This window comes from Quercus lobata, chromosome 5 (genome assembly GCF_001633185.2).
Source record: "Quercus lobata isolate SW786 chromosome 5, ValleyOak3.0 Primary Assembly, whole genome shotgun sequence".
Taxonomy (NCBI): domain Eukaryota; kingdom Viridiplantae; phylum Streptophyta; class Magnoliopsida; order Fagales; family Fagaceae; genus Quercus; species Quercus lobata.
In genome coordinates this window covers 83931405-83953053 of record NC_044908.1, presented here as the reverse complement: position 1 = coordinate 83953053, position 21649 = coordinate 83931405, and the positions used below count along the sequence as shown (strand labels likewise).

Sequence of the window (21649 nt, the reverse complement as noted above, 5' to 3'; positions counted from 1 at the left end):
CCTTTATATTTAAAATTTGCATTTTCATCTCTCCAGTTTGATTCTTTTTTCTAATAGCATCCTTTCGTCCAAGTCTGTTACTTCAAATTTCATTAAATACCGCCTACATGCATTATGAGCATTATTTTTAAAAATAGAAGTAAAAATTATTGAAATAAAATTCTCTCTCTCTCTCTCTTTTCCTTTTCTTTTCTCCTTCGTAATCCTTTTAGTTCCATTTCATTTTATTTTTTAGTCTTTTAATTTTAGTTTGGAATATAGTTTGAGAGAGAGATTGAGAGATGTCTTGATGAAAATCAAACCCATATATTTCACCCCTTTCATATGAACACATCACCTTTTCTGGAAGACCTCATTCAAACAAGATCACAAACACCTTAATAGTACAACCTAAACCCATCATTGCATTGAGATTATCTTTAATAAACATCAACAACATTGCAAATCTTACAATAAATATTAAACCCAACTCAAAAATAAACAAAAGCCTATTTTTCCCCTCAAGACCTTTGAGGCTTCGTGGGTAGTACAAAATCACTTGGAGAAAGTAAAGCTCACATTTTAGTGTGGCATCGTTCGTGATGCTCTCTAAAACAAAACGAACTCCATTGCCACCGCCGCCTCCACCTCAATCACATTATCATCCCAAAAATAGTGCTACTTTGTCATTGTTCATCATTGTGGCTTACTACATTGTCTCATTGAATAAAAATGGTAATATTCAATGAGAGACACAGAGAGGCAAAGATTTATTCATTAATTTTGATCATATATATATATATATATAATAATAATAATTTAACACTATTCAAAATGACATAATTTCAAATAGAAAAATTATGCCATTTTGAGCTTATTTGGAATGTAGTAATTTGCAAATCACTAACTAAGATGGACGTAAGGACTATTTTGATAATTGAATACAACTTGAGAAACGAAAATGAAAAATTTTAAGTTTAAGGGACCAAAATATAAACAATCCCCTCAAAGGATAAAAGTATAATAATATCTAAATTCAACAATCTTATTGTGTTGCAACATAATAAGATTGTGTTTCTCATAGATATACTTAATTTTTTTTTTTTTTTTAAGAATACTAAGTATTTTAACACACACATACGGGAATAGAGAGAAAGTCTTAAAAAAACTGACTGTGGTGTATATTTAAAATAACCTAACTTTTGAATATACAATACAAATTTTAAGTCTCTTTAAATATAAACAATCTCACCAAAAATATATTTTTTAGTAGTACTAGAGTATTACCAACACACCAATCTGCTACAACTTATATAATTTTTTTTTAATTTTTTTATATATATTTGATTTGCTATAATTATATAAAATTGTGTATGGTATATATATATAAAATTTCTTTTAAGCATAATTTTTTTCAATTAGTGGTTCACTCACTACTCACAACAGGCCAAGTCTCTAAATGAGAATATAATTTTTATCATTTATTTTTTTGGTACCAACACTAAATTTTTTTCTTGATTGGCTAATGTACCAAAAACTGGTTCCATAATAAGCATGATAATGATCGTTTGGATTTATTAAAAACTCTCTCACCTCACCGGCCCTCGGTGCCATCATTTAACCATTTCCTTAGGAAAAAAAAAGGAGGTGAGGTGAGAAGAAGATCTCATCTGACCAAAAACCCACAAACAAAACAAAGACAGACAAAAGAGAGAGAGAGAGAGAGAGAGAGAGAGAGTGTGAGGAAGGTTGTGTCTGAAGCTAATAGGAGTATTTTACTTATTGTTTGGTGGGTTTTTGCGGGACTAGACAACCCACCAGTTGTTGCGGCTCTTTGAAGAGAGAGAAAGAAAGAGAGAAAAGAAAAAGACTTTAGAGAGTGAGAGAGAGAGAGAGAGAGACAGAAAGAGAAAGAGAGAAATATTAGAGAGAGTAAGATGGTGACTAATATGGAGATGGGATCTCAAACTCACCAGCAAAATCACAACTTCCACCACTACTACTAACTCCAACCATTTCCCCATTCATTTTTTTTTTCAGGTACACCCATCTCTTTCTTTTTTCAATAGCCCCTCTTTAGATTGAATTCTGAGCAAACCCCATTTGAATTTCTCTGCTTACCTGTGTAGATCTTCCACATTTCCTTCATTTTTGGTCAAAATGGTGATCTGGGTATGCCTTGTTTCTTTGATTCGGGCTGTAAAAATCTATTCTTTTCTTAATTATAATGTGGATTATATACATGGTTTTTTTTTTTCCTTTCCCTTTTTATATTACGTTTTGGTTACGTTTCGGTTTTTGGTCAATGTTCAATTCTCATTGTTCCTCTCTCTCAGATCCAAAAGAAGCTATAGTCCATAATCTCTGTCTCTCTCTCTCTCTACTTTCAGATCTTCTTCACTATCCAGAGTTTTTGTCAGAATGATATTTCGGGAATGCTTTGTTTATTTATTGTTTGTTTGGGAGATTGAGGTCTGAAGATGTTTTGTTTAGACATTTCTAAATATAGAAGATATTTTATATTTTATATCTTTTTTGAAGTGTGATTAATTTTCTTTCTAATAGTGTCCTTGGTTGGTCAGAAAATTTAGGAAAGGATGTAAAATGTAAATTTCTAAATTTGTCATGTTCTTATTTGGGAACCAATGAAATCTAATCCTTCATTTAAGTGTGTACTTTCAGATCTTTGATTTCCTGCTTATTGCACTAGTCCTTCAATTTCCTTAGTTTGTAGAAAATGGCGTTTTCTGTCTGATTTGAGCTATAAACTTTTTGTTTTGTGGATGATGGATGTCTGAAAACTCTCTCTCATTTGGATCTCTCTAAAAATTTGGGTAGGATTCTTCTAGAAATGGTATAGGAAAAGTTGATAAATTAAAGTTTTGATTTTTAGTTCTGTCTTACACTGAGGTCTTTAGTTCCAAAATCTCGTTTAGATCTTATGTATTGGGATGCATTTTATTTGGATTTGGCGTATTAGTTCTGATCTACGGGGCTTTGGATTTGTATTTTCTTGAATTGTGTTTGAAATCACTTATCAAAAAAAAAAAATTGTTTTTGAAATGGTTCAGTGGTTGTCCCACTTAGGCTTTGGGTCAATTTTTAAGGGATAGTTCTTAGGTTCAGAAAAAACATCAATAAAAAAATGTAAATCAATAAATAAAAAACCACATAGGTGTTTTCAGTAATCTATGTTTCTTTAATATATTCTTTAAAAATGGTGCTTTGGATGGTTGGTCTCTCAAAAGACAACTGTTTTTAGCTTGGTTGCAATAAGGAGACTGCTTGATTTTGCTCAGTGATTTAGCGTGCCTAAGTTATGAGCCTTCTGGTTTAGTTGACTTAGTTCTATATTATAATTTTCCCCAGAAAAATTTGGATTTTGGAGTATAAATCATCTTTTTGAAGTTTCAACTGTTTTAACGTAAAGAATGGATGGGAAAAGAATTGAAAATCACATTTTAATTATTTAGGCCCTGAGAAAGCGAGGAACCTCAATCCTTATACAATTACTTAGCTTGGATAAGGTGAGTTCTTATTTTTATGCCAAAAGAAAATGTAGAACGTTGGATTCGATCTATTAATTTCTATTATTTTCCTACATATACTCACTAACTAGAACTTACTGTGGTTAATGCTAACATGATTGGATTGTATTATAGACTTTACTATGGTTAATGCTAACATGATTGGATTGTATTATAGACTTTTTTACTTATTGTATTAGGGATTCTTTGTGTGGATCTCATTGAGAGAAAGCATTTATTTTTTTCTTAATTATTGAGAGAAACTTAGTAATAGTATCAGTAGTTCTTTTGATTTTACTGTTAATTCTCTCAAAATGAAACCTATTCCAATCATTATTTATTGTGTCAGTATGTTATTTGTATGTTATAACTTTGTATGTTTCCACTTTGCTTTATCCATAATTCTTCATGATAGTGGTTTTGATAGTTTGTTTTAACTATGATACCATTGTGTCACGATTAACTGGCCTGTCATTTGAATATGGCATCAGATTTTTGAGTTATGAATTTTAATTGTTTCTCATTCAGCATCTCTTGTAGTAGTAAGATAAATGTGATGTGTTGGACCACTTATGTTCTAGCTTGATTGGAAGATTCTGATAGATTCAAGAATAGTATACTTAGGTCTGTTTCTCCTTATTTCTAATTTAGAGTTTTACTTCTGATGCTTGGTTATTATTAACAATTTGAAATATTTCCTGCTAAAATTTCTCTTGTTCTTTATTTTTCTCATTTTTGCAGTAGGACTTCAAATATTGTTTCAGCATACTGGTAGTCGTGTTTGTTGCAGGACTTCTTTTTGGTTCTTTTAAAACAGTTTGATGGGTTCCAGATTCCCATCTCATCAACTCAGCAATGGCCTCTATGTCTCAGGCCGGCCTGAGCAGCCAAAAGAAAGGACTCCAACAATGAGTTCAACTGCCATGCCCTATACTGGTGGTGATATCAAGAAGTCTGGAGAACTAGGGAAAATGTTTGATATCCCAATGGATGGCTCTAAATCTAGGAAGTCTGGGCAGTTAACCAGTGCTCCTTCAAGGACTGGATCTTTTGGAGGTGCTGCGACGCATTCAGGACCCATCACGGCAAATTCAGCAGCTCGGGCTGGGTATACAACATCAGGTCCTGTATCTTCAGGCATGGTTGGTTCAGTTTCAATGAAGAAATCAAATTCTGGGCCACTGAATAAGCATGGTGAACCTATGAAGAAGTCATCTGGTCCCCAATCTGGTGGAGTGACACGCCAAAACTCTGGCCCTATCCCAGTTCTTCCTACAACAGGTCTTATTACTTCTGGGCCTATTTCTTCTGGCCCACTAAATTCATCCGGGGCCCCAAGAAAGGTCTCTGGGCCTCTAGATTCCATGGGGTCAATCAAAACACACGGTTCCTCTGTTGCTCACAACCCAGCTGTGACTACTCTGACCCAAGATGATGAATATTCCTTCAGAAGGAACTTCCCAAAGCCAATATTCTGGTCTGTGATTCTGATATTTGTGATGGGATTTATTGCTGGGGGTTTTATTCTTGGAGCGGTCCACAATCCCATTCTGCTCATTGTTGTGATAATTCTTTTCGGTTCAGTGGCTGCATTATTCATTTGGAACTCATGTTGGGGGAGAAGAGCTATCACAGGTTTCATTTCTCGTTATCCTGATGCTGAACTGAGAACTGCAAAAAATGGGCAATATGTGAAGGTTTCTGGGGTATGTAGCTTAAGAAGTGCTGATATAATTCTTATATATCTGCTGTGGTTGCAGTTTTTACTGATTAAGATCTATGCTTATGTGAATTGAATTTTTTTCTTCTTTTTCTGGAAAGGTTTTGGGTTTTTTTTTTTTTTTTTCCTGACAGTAAAAACAGTGGAAGACTAAATAGCTGCGGTAATGAAAATTGAATAAAAGAGGAATTACTAGAAAGGGTTCGAGTATTTTATCTTGACATGGCCACATACTGAATGAAAATAGATTATCTTAATGTCTTGGACATGTGAACATAGAATTCTTACAAGAATCTTAGAAAGTTCATGTTAGTAGAAATTTTATGAAAAAGATTTCTTATGAATAGCATCAGTTGTCAAATTATGTGAGTTTTTTTTTTTAAATGTATTTATGGAGATCTACAAAACAATATTTACTTTTACAAGATTTCTTTTGGCAATCAATGTTTTATACTTCAGTATTTTGTATGTTTGTCTTCGTGTGTGTCAGTGTGTGGAGAGAGAGAGAGAGAGAGAGAAATAAAGAGAGTATCTTGAACACAAGTTATAAACAGGCATTAATTGGCTGCAGAAAATTGATTTCTGTGCAGTGGATAAAGGCTTGGTAGGTTTTCTTGTGTGAAAGTTCTTCATCTGCTTAATGTTACTTTTTTGCTCACGCTTTAAGTGACATCTATATGAAAATCTGATGAGCTTTTTTGTTTTAATTCTTGAAGGTTGTTACCTGTGGTAATGTACCGCTTGAGTCATCCTTCCGGAGAGTTCCTAGATGCGTCTATACATCGACCAGTTTATATGAGTATCGAGGATGGGATTCTAAGCCAGCCAATTCTACACACCGTCGTTTTACATGGGGACTTCGATCATCTGAGGTGAGTAATTGAAATATTACTTCTCAGTTGCCGTTGGTGGTTCATAATGAGTTGGATCTTATACCATCCATGAGATTTCTATGGAAATTTTCTATTGTTGTTTTAGGTGTATGATATATTTTAGCATGTTTTTTACTTATCTAGAAAAACTATGAATTTATATTTGAATCTAATGAAACTATTGATCACCCTTGAAGGTTCCTGGCCTTACTAGTTGGATACCATTTGCATATCTTGGCATTTTTTCACCTTTTTCTGCTATAAATCTATTTTCTGCTAACCAGGATGTCCATGTTTTGATCCCACCCTTAGTCTTAAAGGCTTTTTAGAAAAGACACTTTGGGCATGTCTCCACCATTAGGTGTTATAGAATTGTGCCAATAATAGAATTTTTTAACATTTTTCCAGAAAGGCACGCATCTTTCCCCGGTTTGCGTAAGTGGAGCAGAAAAGCAAATATAATGCTAACATACATCAGGGAGAGTACTTCTATTCATTAACCTCATGTCAATCGCAATCAAATTTTAGGGTTCAAGTGATAGTCCAGTGGTAATGACATCTTTTGTGGTGTCTGATGTTTGTGGTTCAAACCCCATCTGTCCAACCCCCACCATTTACTTATTAAAGAAAATTGCAGTCAAATTTAAAATTATCGTTCGTCAAACACAATAGGCCTCTCTTGAGAGCCAAACAAAAGCTCTCCTATATCAATGAGCTCTAGCTCAATTGACACCTCTCTCCTTATAAGTTCTAGGGGGAGGGTGAGGTCATATTTCAAGACTCATTGGGTGCATGTGTAACGGACCAAAAAAAATGAAGAAGCAAAAGCTCTCTCCCATGAGCTTTGTGAGTGAAAGGAAGCCCTTGGTTTCTTTTCTTGGCTTATAGTTCAACCTTCCAGCCAGTTACCCTCAGTGGCTTCTACAAAGAAAGAATTTGGATTAGTTAATTCTCAGCCCTTGCTTCTATTGGGCAATGTCTGAGGGGTTTTGTATTTTTTAAAAGGGCAAAAAAAAAAAAAAAAACGTTTATGCAGCATACAGCAGCTTAGAGGAGAGTAGGGGTGTTGGCGTGTTTGTAAAATGTCTTGCCTTTTGGCCTTTTAAGCCAAGTTTCCATCTCATTACAATTCTGTTGATTGATGCATGCAGGCCAGAGACATGCCACTATCAACAGAAACCTTTTGTTCATCGGGAATTTGCAGAGGCATTCCCAACTCATTTCAATTGTTTATCTTGAATCTTCTGTTTATGTTGTTTAACAGAGGCATGTGGTCGACTTCTACATCTCTGATTTCCAGTCTGGGTTAAGAGCATTGGTTAAGACAGGCTATGGTGCAAGGGTGACTCCTTATGTTGATGACTCTGTTCTTATTGATGTTAACCCAGAAAACAAAGACATGTCTCCTGAGTTTCTCCGCTGGTTGGCAGAGAGGAACCTTTCAAGTGATGATCGTGTAATGCAATTAAAAGAAGGGTAAGAAACTGTTTTATTCTTTAGAGTTTTGTTCACCTTAGTTTGTTTGTCTGATGAAAAATGTTAACCAAAGATTCACATTTTCTTTTCCTTGTCCTTGGGTGGGAGGGAGCCCCCAGTTTAGCATTATTGAGTCCAATGCATAAGTATAACATATACCAGTTACTTCATGATTGGATTAAGGGACAACCAAATGCCTTGTTTGTTAATAATCAAGAATAATCGAAGTCTTAAACAGTACCAATGACCTTTAGGTCCAATGCCATTTCTTGGTGTTTTCCAACAAAGATATCTAGGGTTCAAATTCTCCATCCCCACTTGCAATGTATCAAAAAAAAAAAAAAAAACCTTCAACAGTAGAACGTTGTGATAAAACCTTGAAACTGCTGATGACGTCTGTAGGTACATCAAAGAAGGTAGCACGGTTAGCGTGATGGGTGTTGTTCAGAGAAATGACAATGTGCTTATGATTGTCCCTCCACCTGATCCACTAACAACTGGATGTCAATGGGCACAATGTATCTTTCCAGCTAGCCTTGAGGGTATTGTTTTGAGATGTGAAGATACATCAAAAATTGATGTCATACCTGTTTAGGACATCACTCATTCAGTCATTTGTGAAATATCTTGTTCGTAATATCAGAAATTGGTGATGGTGGTGGTGTTTGTAGTAAAAAAGTGGTGGTAAGTATGTTGATTAAGATGATGTGATTTTTATCTTTTTCTTTTTTGTTTCCTTTATTTTTTTCCCCACCTTTAGCTTGGTGTATAGTTTTAAGGAGTTTTCATTCCGTTATTTTTCCTAGGGTTTGGAAGCTTTTGTAATGGGCGTGTTGATGTAATGAGAAAATTTACAGGTTTGAGCAGACTGCAGTTATGTTGAAAAGGAAAGAAAATGTTTGATTCATGAGTTGATTTTTCATATTGGAATTGTACTTGTGAGGTTATTTGTATTCCATATTTGAAGGGGAGAGAAGGGGTGGGGAGGTGGGGGTGGAACCAATCTTTCTCTTCTATGACTTGCCCCATATAAATTGCTTTCTCAAGTATATAGTTATACTTTTCTAATGATTGACATAAGTTATACCAAATTAATGTCAAAGCCACCTTATCAAGAATGGCAAAATACCTTCGACAGGACAGGGATGGGATAGGGCAACCTTGATTCAACTCCATCCTGCCCTTTTGTCATCCCTAATTATTTATATTGTAGACTAAGAATGGAATGGAAGTTGTATTTGCCTATTCTAATTGATACACAATCACTGTAAAGATTTTTATTATCTATAAATGTCAAATATGAAGAAAATATCCTGTATGAGGCATTGTATAAGAACAGATTAGTGAATCACAATTTTCCTTTCATAAATATTTGTATAAATCATGCATGCAGACTTTCTAATTGTTATTGGTTTTGTTCTTGAAGTTTCAAATTCTACAATTTACCCCTTAGACTTCTGAACTGCCGTTAATCTGGGAACTTCAAATTTAATTTAATTTTTTTCCCAGAGTTATAAAACAAAATGACTTCATTTATGGGTAGTTAATGAAAGTTACGAAGAAGATCAAAATGGCAGTAATCTTATAGTTCAAAGATTCCCAAAATCCTCACTCTTTGGTCTTAAAAATACTTGGGATAAAATGCAAAATTGATCTTTTAAATTTCTTCAGATTTTACTTCAATCTTCTAATTTTGCTTTTGTTCATTTCAGTTCTCTAACTTTTAACTTTATTCAAATACGGCTTTTTCATCAACTTTTGTTATATGTTGTGGTTAATTTTTCAATTTTATAAATTTTTCTTCAAATTTTTTTAATTAAAAAAATTTAATTAATGATTGAAAAATATTTTTCAGAATTTTTTTTTAAAAAAAAATTTTAATAAAAGTTAACAAAAATGTCTTAATTGAATAAATCTGAAACTTAGAGGATTGAAATAAACGAAAGTAAAGTTAAAGAACTGAAATGAAATCTAAAGAAGGTTAAAGGGTCAATTTTACATTTTAGTCAAATACTTATTTTAAAAGGATGAGTAGTTACCCTTTTCTAACCCTTACTAGATAGTACTACCCAACCTGAGAATTGATTAAAAAAATGGAAGTGTTTACAACTAGATGAAATAAAATATGTTTTAGTCAATTATGATAAAAACAAGTTTTAGTCAAAAAAGAGAAAAAAAAAAAATAGAAGAAGAAGAAAATACAGCCAAAAAAACAAAAAGTCATATACTCCTACCCCTACGGCAAGAAATGTTAGAAACTGGGAAGTCAGAGGTAGACTCACCGTTTGTAGGCAAAATATGAGGGGACATGATAACGTCAATTTATGTGAGCAATAGTGACATTAAGAGGGTGACCTTTGATTATTCTAAACAACATTTATATTAATCTAAAAAAAACAGGGACCTCTACAAGTCAATTTCATAGGACATGGCATCCCTATAATGATCAAGACCTCCACATTATATTGTATGTCTTCACAATAACATGTGACAGGAAGAGGGAACCATTAAGTGAACTTTTTTTGGATGTGAAACTTTATAAACCTAACACTACTAAAAGTTGACTGCAACGTGTCAAAATATGCATGTCTAAGTGCGGGGGGCAAAAATAAAGCAAGAATATAATTTTATTTATTTATAATTCGATAATTACAATAATGAGAAGGAGAATTTAATAATTATATTAAACATTATATAGAGTGAATTATTAGTAAAAAAAACTTTTCAATTACCATGATATCTCTAATTGATAAAATTATAAACTTAAAGATTTTTTTAATAAAATGCTTTGTTGTACCTTTCTAGCCTTATTAAGAAAGAATGACCATTTTAATTTTTACTAAAAGTAATTAGGGTAATTTGGCAATCAAAGTTGATAAATTCATGATGACATCCACCATTCATGTGAAATGGTGGAATTTAGAAATACTTAATAATTTTTCCATTTAAAGAGGTTTAAATATCACTTTTAAAAGGGATAGTTTAAATTTGTGATAGAGTTATGAGTGTATAGAGTTCTTAAAATCGTCAAATAACAATTTATTGTTAAATCAATGATCTAGAGTTTACTATGATATCATTATTTAAACAAATATTGATTAGTTTTAATATGGTATATTATTGATAAAATGATAATGTGGTGAGTAGAAAAATAAAAGAAGGAATCTATGTTATCCACACAATAAATTTTTAGAGATGAGATGCAAGGTCAACGTTAAATACCCCTTTTTGTAACAAAAGATGACAATCTTGGAGCTTGACAATTAACTAAATAGATTCAGAATTGACTAAGTGTTTGTCCTTGGGTTTTGTCCAAGGAAGAAGGTACAATGGCTGGTTCCGTTCTCTCTCCTTTTTTTCTTCAACTAAAAGCTTCCTCTTTTTTATTTTTTTTTTATTTTTATGATTCAGGCACTTTTTGGCTTTATATAACTTAACAAAAATACATCTAGATCTTACATTTGGAGGGTGATTAAACTCCCCTGACAATTGTCTTATCAAGGCCTTGCTAGAAGGTCTTTACATCAGAACATGAGCTATGTGGGACAATGTTCAGGGTTATTTCCCCATTAATGCGGCCAACTAAGTGGTTGTAGTGCATTTAATGTGGAGGAGATGGCTGCCTTGTCCTTCATTTTTCTTCTCTTCCTTCTTTGATATCAAGTTACCTTTGTCTCCCTTGGGATTGCACCATGCTCCATGCATGCCTGATTCTCGACCTTCCGAGGTTAATATGGAGTCCTCCATCCTTGGTTTTTTTTTTTCTCAAGGCAATATCCCGAACTCCTTTATTAGAAAAATAGTTTTTCTCCAAAGACTCCTCATGAAATTCCCCTCCTCGAAAACAACCTTGCCCACTTTATTACTGCTTTGGATCCTCATACCCCCACAGATAAAATCTAAATTATTGATTTAACATGAATTTTTAGGATTTTAAAAACTCTACAATAGAATTAATCTCATCTGGCCCAAAATTTTTCATATCATATATTGCTTCTACCAATATGAAGATTTAAAATAATTTTATAATTTGATAGATACAATGGGAGATGAGGAATTTGAGCCCTAGACAATTTCATTGAAAATACCATAAGATGCTAATTGAGCTACAAAACTCTTGATTATCCCAATCTTAAAATTCTTACAAATCAAACAAACATGCTTCTCTCTCTTCTTCCTTTAATAAAAAAAGTATTTTCCTTTTTGAATCATCAATTTTGTTTTGAATACTTCGAACCATCAAATTTGGTATTACACTTGTTAAGTAAATAATTGTATGAATAGATTATGATAGAATTAAATCGTAAGAAAACAATTCCCTTATTAGAAGATCGAGAAATTTTTTTCTCTCCAAAATATAAAATCATTAAAGTGAATGGACCTCTAAGTCCAAATCCAATATGGGGACAGACAAAACAATGGAAAATATATAAATTAGAAACTTTAAATTATAGTTAAGAGTCTTGTAATTCAATTGATTAACATTTTTTGGTATTTTCAGTATTTTTTAATTTATAAATAGTTTAGAAACTCAATCTATGACATCTACTCTATAATGATTACTCTTATCATTAGTCTAATATATTAATTAGTTTTATACATAGGCATGGTTAAAATCCAAGTTTCTTATTCAACAACAAAAATTTTTACTACTTTAAGTTAAACCCAATTGTGTTTCCAACCTAAACATGCATGATTCAAGTTTTTTATCCAAACTATCGAATTTTGCAAATTATATATATATATATATATATATTTTTTTTTTTCTAGAAAGTCATGCCCCCTTTAGTCATTAGTCAGGGGTAGACTAAGCATTTTGATGGAAATATCATGAACAAAAATGTCAATTCAAGAGTGACTATGACTATTTATTTATTTTTTTTTTTAGAGAGAAAAAAAAATAGTCATAGTCAAATATAAACATTAGATAATCTTTTTTTGATGGCCAGTATTATTATTATATGATCTCTCTATATATATATTATAATAAAAACATTTCTACTACCTCGTTAATCGTGCTGTTCACTCAGCTTTGAGTGATTTGCCGGACGAGACAACCCACCAATTGTTGCTGTTCTCTCTCTCTCGTCTCTACTCACACAAAAAGCCACACACTCAAACACACACACACACACACACTTTAACAGAGAGAGAGGGATATTACACACACGCTTTAACAGAGAGAGAGAGAGATATTATGGGATATATTTAGTTTGGTCCCTAGTGAAGCTGAGTAGTGACTTTGATCAAACACATGATGATGTCTCCAAATCTCCTGATTTCAACCCATACTGCTTCTGCTGCTGCTTCTGCTTCTGCTACTACTTCTGTTTCTGTTTCTCCTTCTCCTTCTCCTTCAGGTTTGTGACTTTTTCTTATCTTATGCTATGTTGCCACTAAAGTTCCCTCTTTTCCCCCATTATGCCCCTGCCCCTTACTCTGTTTTCTCTCTTAGTTGCTTCACTTTTTGTGATTGAGTGCCTCATTTCTTTTCTCAGATCTTCTCCATTTTATTGGTTTCTGAACTGAGTGCTGACCTGGGTATGTCTTATTTTCTTCATTTTTTTGTTTTATTTTTCTAAATGGGTGTCATTTTTGTTTTGTTTTTTTAATGTGGTTTTGGGTTCCTATTAGCCATACCATTTTGTGTGAAATCCTTCTAAATGTGGAAGATTCTGGGGCTTCCATTTGTTTTGAAATCTGGGTTTTGTTTGGTTGTTGAGAAAATGTAGGAAAAGAAAATGGAATGACAGTTTTAAAAGGTTTGGATTTTTTTTTTCCTTTTTATTGTCTGTTTTATATTTTTGCTTTCATCATATGGGACTTCACTAGACAAAAACCTTCACTTTACTGAACTCTTAAGCATTGTAATCTGTACTTGTTTCTACAGATCTTTTTCGTCTATGGTTTGTTTCATTGGCTCTGGGCTATAAAATCTGGTAATTGGGGTGGTTGGAGAATGAAGAGGGTGCCATTTGTCTGTAATCTTTCCAAATATGGAATATTCTAATTTTTCCTTCTTCTTCCTTTATTTTTATTTTTTTTCTGGCTTGTAATGGGTAATTTTTGCCTTTGTGGTTTGTTTGGTTGAGAATATGTAGGGAAATAAACTGATAAACTAAGAATTATTAATATTAGAATTTGGACTTTACTTCCAAGGAGTAAAATTTTGGTCTTTGGTAAGTCTTGTATTTATTAGTGTTTTTGGTTCAAAGTTATGATTTTTGGTTGTGTTGTTTCTTTGAATTGGGGTGGATTCAGGTTCTTTGAATCTTATATGCCAGCAAGTGCTGTGGTTGACTTCTTTGTAAATGTAATAATCCTCATTTATCTAGTTGCTGATATGATAGATTGGATGTTAATCCTATACTATGAATTTTGTTAATCATATGACTATTGCTCCAGACCTTTTTTTTTAAACTTTTATTACTAATTATTTTCTAACTCTTTTAAGTATCAAATGGTGATCCTTTTATGCTCTGTTCATTTCATTTGGTCCATGAAAATGGTTCTTCATATGGATTTGTTTCTTGATTTGCAATATTTTGTCAAAACTTTCTATGAATGAAAAACTGTGATGTTTTTTCCCCCCTATTAAAAAGTGTAAATTCTCTTTTGTAGTTCCCAAATTTAGTGAGATATCTGGGGGACTGAAAAGCTTCTATTTGAAATTTGAGAATGTAGATTCGCATTGGGTCTAGAGCTCAATGTATAATAAAATCTCTGCTCCACCTCTTAGTCCATGCAATATTTTTTTCTGCCTTTTCTCTTCTTTGTTTCTTGATCTGTTTTGTAAATGTTGGTAGGGTTATGCTTTGTTCTCTTTACTTGAATGATGGAAAAGTTTCTTTGTATCATCGGTGTTCGAATAAGTAGCATAGAAATTTAATACTTTGGGAACCATCTCTCTGTCAAAACCTTATCAGGTAACCATATTTTTTGGGTGCTCCTGGATGCTATCCAATTCATAACTAAAAATTTAAGAAATATTTTTAAATTTTCCTAAAGCATCTTATACCTCTTGGATACTCCTTGACACATATTGGACACACTCTTGACTTTGAAATACTAATATTTGTTGGTTGTAGAATAGGAGAGACATAAGCAATATAAGAAGGAATTATGAGATGGCTTTTACCCCAAATGATGCCTTTTTCTTGATGTATTAATTAGGCGTGATGTGCATTGTTATGCTTTAGGTTACAATACAAGTATAGAATTTAAGTTGTGACTCTAGTTCAAATGGTGCCTTCTCTCGTATGAATGGATTGGAGGGTGTGGTTGTGGGTTCATTACCCACATGGTGTGTGCATAACTTACCAATCCCAAAAAGAAAAGGTAATTATAACATCATATCAAAAAAATAGCATAACTGTGTATCTACATTTATACATACTGATTCTCACACGTAGATGAGCCCAATCTTCTTGCAGTTGTGCAAATTACTTCAATCGGTGCTGAGCAATAGGAAATCAGACTATTAGTTTTATGCTTTAGCTTGATGTCAGCTCTCATCTTCAATTTCAGTTTATTTATATTCAATCTTCTTCTTTTATCCTTCTAAGCCTCTTCTGTAATGCTATCTTCTTCCTGGCCCTGCTGCTATATGAGTTATGATAAAATAATACTGATGTAGAACTTAATTACTTATTTAATAGTTCGTTTTCTTTCCAATATACCATCGACATATTCTGTCTACATAGCCATCATGTAGAACTCTTAATAAATTTTTGCTTCCTTTTAGATTTTAGCTTCTACCTTTGACCATTACCAGCCTGAGGTGAATGGGTTCTTTGATTAATTATTGGATGTAGATTCTTAAAACTTTTCTTGATCAATTATGAGAACATGCTATGCAGTTTCTTTTGATAAAACTTGGTGTTTGTGATATTTTCATTTTTATTTTGTATAATATATCTTTTAGTTTACCAATGGGAATTTTTTCTGAGTTTTTAATTGTTCACTTTCATTCTAGTAGTATGTCTATGTCATCAAGAATGCTTTTTATGTTTATATAGAAATGCATTTTGTTTTAGCATAATCAATTCTGCCGTTCAAATTGACGGTTTTGAATCTTTTGATCTGCTCATATTTTATTTAAACTCTCAAACTGGTTCTATGTTTATTTATGTATTTAAATTTAGCTTTGGCCTCTTATCCATCTCCCCCCATCCTAGAGAGTATGTGTCTGTTATTATTTTTTAGTGTAAACAATGATTATGATTGCTTTAATGTTTTTGTTCTCAGGAGGGCTCTGAGCATCACGTCATCATACTGCCATTAGTGTTTGCATAATTTCTTCTGGGGTTTCTTAAAGAAGCTTGATGGGTTCCAGAATCCCATCTCATCAGCTCAGCAATGGCCTTTATGTATCAGGGAGGCCAGAGCAGCCCAAGGAAAGGACTCCAACTATGAGCTCTGTGGCTGTGCCCTATACTGGAGGAGATATCAAGAAATCAGGAGAACTGGGGAAAATGTTTGATATTCCTGTGGATGGCTCTAAATCTAAGAAATCTGGACCTATAACTGGTGCTCCGTCAAGGACTGGATCTTTTGGAGGTGCTGGTACACATTCAGGACCAATTATGCCTAATGCTGCAGCACGGGCTGTCTATACCACTTCAGGTCCTGTATCTTCTGGAGGCATGTCTGGTTCAACTTCGTTAAAGAAATCAAATTCTGGACCACTAAATAAGCATGGTGAGCCCTTGAAGAAATCATCTGGTCCTCAATCTGGTGGAGTAACACCAACAGGCCGCCAAAACTCTGGGCCTCTTCCCCCTAATCTCCCAACAACAGGTCTCATTACATCTGGGCCCATTTCTTCAGGCCCTTTAAATTCTTCTGGGGCCCCTCGGAAGGTATCTGGTCCTATGGATTCTATGGGATCAATGAAACTACAAGGTTCCGCTGTTGTTCACAATCAGGCTGTGACTATTCTTACTCAAGATGATGAGTTTTCCTTTAAGAGGAACATTCCAAAGTCAGTATTATGGTTGCTAATTCTACTATTTGTGATGGGGTTCATTGCTGGAGGATTTATTCTTGGAGCAGTCCACAATGCCATTCTCCTCATTGTGGTTGTGGCTCTTTTTGCTTTAGTTGCTGGATTATTCATTTGGAACACTTTTTGGGGGAGAAGAGCTATCATTGGTTACATTGCTCGTTATCCTGATTCAGAGCTTAGAACTGCGAAGAATGGGCAATATGTGAAGGTCTCTGGGGTATGTAGTTTTCTTGATGATTTTTTACTTTATGATTTTACTTCTAGTGATGCAAAGGCAACTTATATTTATAATTTTTTAAATTCTAACCCCCCTTCCCCCCCCCCCCCCTTTTTCTTCTTCTTCCCCTTTTCTAAATATAGCACATGCACAATTGAATTCTGCAATTAGTAGGCTATAATTGTGGATTCAAGATATAATAAATGTGGAGTAAGATATGAGAATTGAATTGCAGAAATGAGAAATAAGAGAGTAAAAGGGGATTTTTCCCTAATAGAGGGAAAGAATAAGAGATAGAAGACAGAAAGTATTAGTGGTGAGAGTATTATATTATAACTATCTAGCCTCCCGTAGCCTCTCTCTCTCTCTCTCTCTCTCTTAAATGTCTGTTTAATCTTATTTGTTGTATATAAATGGTCCCACTCCAAGGTTTTGTTAGGTAGAGCAGGGATTGTGTGTATCGGAGTTGTCCTCAGTGCACTTTGTTTCCGAAAGAGTTCCCTGCAAGATCAATCTGGGGGAGGTGGGCAGTTGTGTTTCATCTTAACCATTGATATCATCAACAATCATCTTCCCCACATCACAATTATTCTCTCTATTTTACTTCCCCCCCCCCGCCTGCCCCCCCCCCCCCCCCCCCCCAAAAAAAAAAAAAAAAATACACCTGTGGTCAATATTTATTGGAGAGTAAATATTTTTAAAAATATAAAACCTAAGTTACCGATGTATTTTGTTGACAGAAATTGCTTAGTAATGTGGCATTAATATTTCATTTGTGTAGAGACAGAGAGGGATCGTGTTTCAAGGATTTTGCTTTTGGCTTTTTCTGTTCCTTGTCAAAAATAGAAAAAAAGAAGAGGAGTGGAAGGCTTGTTGGTTTTCTGTGTTCATCCCCTTCCCCCCTTTCTATCTCCCCATATGCTTAAATGACAATGATCACATGTTTGGTTTTCTTTTTGAAGGTGGTCACCTGTGGTAATGTGCCTCTTGAGTCATCTTTCCAAAAGATTCCTAGATGTGTATATACATCAACAAGTTTATATGAGTATCGAGGATGGGATTCAAAAGCTGCCAACCCTTCACATCGTCATTTTACTTGGGGGCTCAGATCGTTAGAAGTGAGTAACTGAAATATTGGCTTGATAGTTTTGTGTATAGTATTATCATCTTTAAAGTTTATCACCTGTTACTTCCTGAGTTTGCTATAAATCTTTTACCCTCTTTGGGGTGTTGGGCAAAAAGAGGGCTAGCACGCCCCATGGGGGTGGGGTCAAGAGGTGCAGGATTGGGTTATTTAAATAATGGAAACATTTTATCTCTCTTTTTAAATTTTCAAAGGATCAGAGACTATTGCAAACAAAATCATACCTCATGCGTGTAGGTAAGGTATGAACAGATGTCCCTGGCCTACTTTTTATTAGGTAGATGCGCTGGACTCTTATGTTCTTTTAGAACCTCTACCATACCATGATGTATCCTAGATATCAATCCACTCTTTGCTGCTATCCAAAATTTGTAACTCTAATATTCTTGGTCTAATTGCTTGCTTGTTTTAAAGATCGAGTTGTTATTAGGGCCCTCAAATGGTGATGCCAAAAGACTTACTATGCCCACTGGGGTGAAATATTCTTGGGATTTTGCAATTTTTGACTGGTATCTTGATCTGACAGAGGCGTGTGGTTGATTTCTACATCTCCGATTTCCAATCTGGGTTGAGAGCCTTGGTAAAGACTGGCTGTGGAGCAAAGGTGACTCCTTATGTTGATGACTCAATTGTCATTGATGTTAATCCACAAACTGAAGAATTGTCCCCCGAGTTCATCAGGTGGTTGGGAGAGAGGAACCTCTCCAGTGATGAACGCAGAATGCGGTTGAAAGAAGGGTATAAGCTCTCTCTTATTGGAAGATTTCAGTTCACCTTTGTTTTTTGTTTGTTCAAATGATTAATCCTAATGTGTTGTTTTTTGCATGGAGGAGTTGTTACGTAAATATCCCCTTTTATAATTTTATTTTCTGTTTTTTTATGAGTCATTACTTATTGATTTATTATTATTATTATTATCTTTTTAAATAAGTCATCAATATCTTACATGAGTGAGGATCAGAGGCTATGGTGGTCTTATGGTCCTTATGGGTGGGTTTCCTTATAGTTTGGTCTACATTGGGTCTAAAAGTGCCTCAGCTGGTGTAGAATTGGTCTATAATTTTCAGCCTAAGCCTGATGTGTTTATCTTGGAGTCAATGCATGGTCCTTTCTTTTTTATAAGTAAATATGTATTGACAGGATTGAAATATATAGCTGATAAATATCATTAAGCATAATATATTTAAATAAATAAAGCTTTAATAGGTTGTTTGTTCTCACAACTTTAAAAGTTAAGTTTATGTGATGCTTACATGAGCAATGAGTTCCAAAAAAAAAAAAAAAAAAAATGCAATGTTTGTGCATTTTTCTGTGTAAAAATAAGTTTTTATATAGTGGTTGCCAATGAGCCTGTACATCTAAACTATATTCTTGAGAATGTAGGTATATCAAAGAGGGGAGCACGGTTAGTGTAATGGGAGTTGTTCAGAGAAATGAAAATGTGCTTATGATTGTCCCTCCAACAGAGCCAATAACAACAGGATGCCAATGGACCAAATGCATTTTGTCTGCTAGCCTCGACGGTATTGTTTTAAGGTGTGAAGACGCATCAAAGAATGATGTCATACCAGTTTAGCAGTATGTGAGCTGTAAACTTCTTCAGCTAATTTTCTTAGGAAGTATTCTCTCTCCGTCTCTCTCTTTATTAATATCAGTGGTGCTGGTGGTGGGAGTAAAAAGTGATGGAGATTGTAATAGTTTAAGGTAGGGTTGTGGTGATTTATTCCTTTAACATGGTGTATAGTTTTCCAGGCTTTCATTCTATTTTATTTTTCTTCTAGGGTTGGAAGCTTTTTTTTTTTTTTTTTTTTTTTTTTTTTTTTAATTATTGGGGGTGGCTTGATGCAATGGGAATTTTACTTGTTTTGAGCAGATTGGGTTTATGTTAGATAGAAGGAAAATGTTATGAGCATATTGTCTCTATACAGAAAATTGTATCAATCTGGCTTATTGATGTATTATTTTTATCCCACTAATGACCAGTCATAATTTGACTGTCTTATTATATATATGGCATCATTTGGTTTTAACCCATTTGCGTACGGATGTATTCAAGGCAAGGCTGTAAGGTGATTGAGATTATTAAAAATTTGAGGATGGAATAATAAAACAAGATGTGAAGCAGGGATTTTCTGTCCATGCTGAATGCAATGATTGTTGAGAGATTCAGTGCTTTTATTTTAGCAATAATTTTGTCCCTATCATCATGGAACCACGGCCGTCAGGGATCCACACATTATGACTTTTGAGGAGGATGTGTATATTCAAGACATGAGATACCTTCTCTTATTTCAGATGGTATGGCTTGAAGAATTGTTCCTAGACGATTAGTCAAGAAACAATATCTTGATTAATTGGGAAGCTTTATGGATCAAAACAAAAACACTAAAAAGTACAATCATTAATCAGAAGACTTTACATAGATCTGCAGAAAATGCCTTAGACAGGACAAGAAATTACATACAGTGACAATGGAATACTCACTACTAGACAGGCAAACGACATGGCTATCAAGAACCTGTGGTTCGGTCCAGTGGCAATATCTGATTCTTCTAAGGAGAATTTAGGTTTAAATAATAATAAAAAATAATAAAAAAACAAAAAAAAAAAACCTCATTTGCGAGTTCTTTCGTCAACTAAAGCAGTGGGTATCAGATTTATGCTGCAGATTGAGTTTATATTCTTTGTATAGAAATTCTTACTTTCTAGATATATTATTTCAATCTTTCAGAGCTTAGCCTTGGGTATGAGCAAAATGAATTCACACATTGTTTCTAGTACTCCAAATTATTTCACAACTTATTGCTACAATTATGATGTGGCAGAGGTGGAGAAAAAATTATAGGTCAATGTGTGATAAGTAATTTCTTATTAGTTTGTGGGCCTAGAACTGTTTGAATTCTTCAATTTGAGCAAAAGGAATTTAAGTCAAATGATGATACTACTATAAAGAAGGAAACATGTTTTTTAGGAATGTAGTGAAAAAGGGAAACCCATTAATAAATATTGGCCCCTTTCTAAATGTGCAGTCCCTATTGTCCAGTCCAAATATCCTAGCGACATCTCATACCATGCTACCTATACAGATAAATGTTGGTAGATGAGAAATTTATTTTGATCAACCTTTTAGGATAGATGAGTGACATTCCTTGAATTTAATAGAGACAATCATTTGATTCTCATATATATATAATCAATTATACATTTATAGAGCAGGAATAGAATAGATGAAGACCCATCAAAGGATGACAAGTTGACAACTAGTTAGTTAGAATTTAGTGCGCATTATCTGTGGATCCATCCTATGAAAGATGTTGCGGCAAAGCAAATGATCTGGTGTAATAGTATGAGACTAATGTATTTGTGAGAATTTGAACTTTAAATGTCTCCGTTGGAAAGACAATAAGATATGTTAGTTGAGCTTCCTTTTTTGATTCTCATATTCATTTACAATTTTGTATTCATATCATAAACTATATAATCAAATTATCTCCTATGTGTTATACCAAATGGCTTAACATATGTGTTACATATTATCGTACAATGTTTTTCTCAAAAAAAAAAAAAAAAAATTGTACAATGTATTTTTCTATATGATTAATTAATTATTAAGATAATTTTCATTATTAAGTGGCTTAGACATATAGCTTTCCAAATTGTTGCAGCAATAACCCCCAAACAAACCAAAAAAATGTCATTAAAAACAA

General features: G+C 33.7%; 2 protein-coding genes and 1 non-coding gene across 10 annotated transcripts; all 3 read left to right on the top strand.

Moving 5' to 3' along the window:
- Nucleotides 1-1599: 1599 nt before the first annotated feature.
- Nucleotides 1600-8496, top strand: LOC115989479 (uncharacterized membrane protein At1g16860-like). Of its 7 annotated transcripts, none has more exons than XR_004091955.1 (6): nucleotides 1600-2019; nucleotides 4248-5212; nucleotides 5943-6098; nucleotides 7363-7574; nucleotides 7977-8258; nucleotides 8381-8496. XR_004091955.1 is itself a non-coding variant. In XM_031113165.1 (6 exons), the coding sequence occupies exons 3-6, from the start codon at nucleotides 4328-4330 to the stop codon at nucleotides 8167-8169; spliced, it is 1446 nt and encodes a 481-aa protein (XP_030969025.1). In that variant the 5' UTR covers nucleotides 1600-2019; nucleotides 4035-4130; nucleotides 4248-4327; the 3' UTR covers nucleotides 8170-8496. The 7 variants fall into 7 exon arrangements, 6 of the variants coding, with proteins under 6 accessions (XP_030969025.1, XP_030969027.1, XP_030969026.1 ...); XM_031113165.1 differs by adding an exon at nucleotides 4035-4130 and having other exon boundaries at nucleotides 7977-8496; XM_031113167.1 differs by adding an exon at nucleotides 3453-3506 and having other exon boundaries at nucleotides 7977-8496.
- Nucleotides 8497-12590: 4094 nt separating this feature from the next.
- On the top strand, nucleotides 12591-19972 carry LOC115991682 (uncharacterized membrane protein At1g16860-like). 2 transcript variants are annotated; one of them, XM_031115524.1, is made up of 6 exons: nucleotides 12591-12934; nucleotides 13073-13115; nucleotides 15822-16798; nucleotides 17761-17916; nucleotides 18469-18680; nucleotides 19326-19972. In XM_031115524.1, exons 3-6 carry the CDS (start codon nucleotides 15899-15901, stop codon nucleotides 19516-19518), a joined length of 1461 nt encoding a protein of 486 aa, XP_030971384.1. In that variant the 5' UTR covers nucleotides 12591-12934; nucleotides 13073-13115; nucleotides 15822-15898; the 3' UTR covers nucleotides 19519-19972. The 2 variants fall into 2 exon arrangements, with proteins under 2 accessions (XP_030971384.1, XP_030971385.1); XM_031115525.1 differs by lacking the exon at nucleotides 13073-13115.
- On the top strand, nucleotides 17240-17381 carry LOC115993449. The gene has a single exon (XR_004092984.1). It is a non-coding gene; the product is annotated as a small nucleolar RNA snoR135 (small nucleolar RNA).
- Nucleotides 19973-21649: the final 1677 nt, after the last annotated feature.

Bases quoted from the DNA above. Each gene is read 5' to 3' on its own strand.
- LOC115991682 (XM_031115525.1), top strand. From the start codon at position 15,899: ATGGGTTCCAGAATCCCATCTCATCAGCTCAGCAATGGCCTTTATGTA. The intron at 17,917-18,468 runs GTGAGTAACTGA...TTGATCTGACAG, and splicing joins GGGGGCTCAGATCGTTAGAA to AGGCGTGTGGTTGATTTCTA. The intron at 18,681-19,325 runs GTATAAGCTCTC...TTGAGAATGTAG, and splicing joins AGAATGCGGTTGAAAGAAGG to GTATATCAAAGAGGGGAGCA.
- LOC115989479 (XM_031113168.1), top strand. From the start codon at position 4,328: ATGGGTTCCAGATTCCCATCTCATCAACTCAGCAATGGCCTCTATGTC. The intron at 5,213-5,942 runs GTATGTAGCTTA...TAATTCTTGAAG, and splicing joins AATATGTGAAGGTTTCTGGG to GTTGTTACCTGTGGTAATGT. The intron at 6,099-7,362 runs GTGAGTAATTGA...GTTGTTTAACAG, and splicing joins GGGGACTTCGATCATCTGAG to AGGCATGTGGTCGACTTCTA.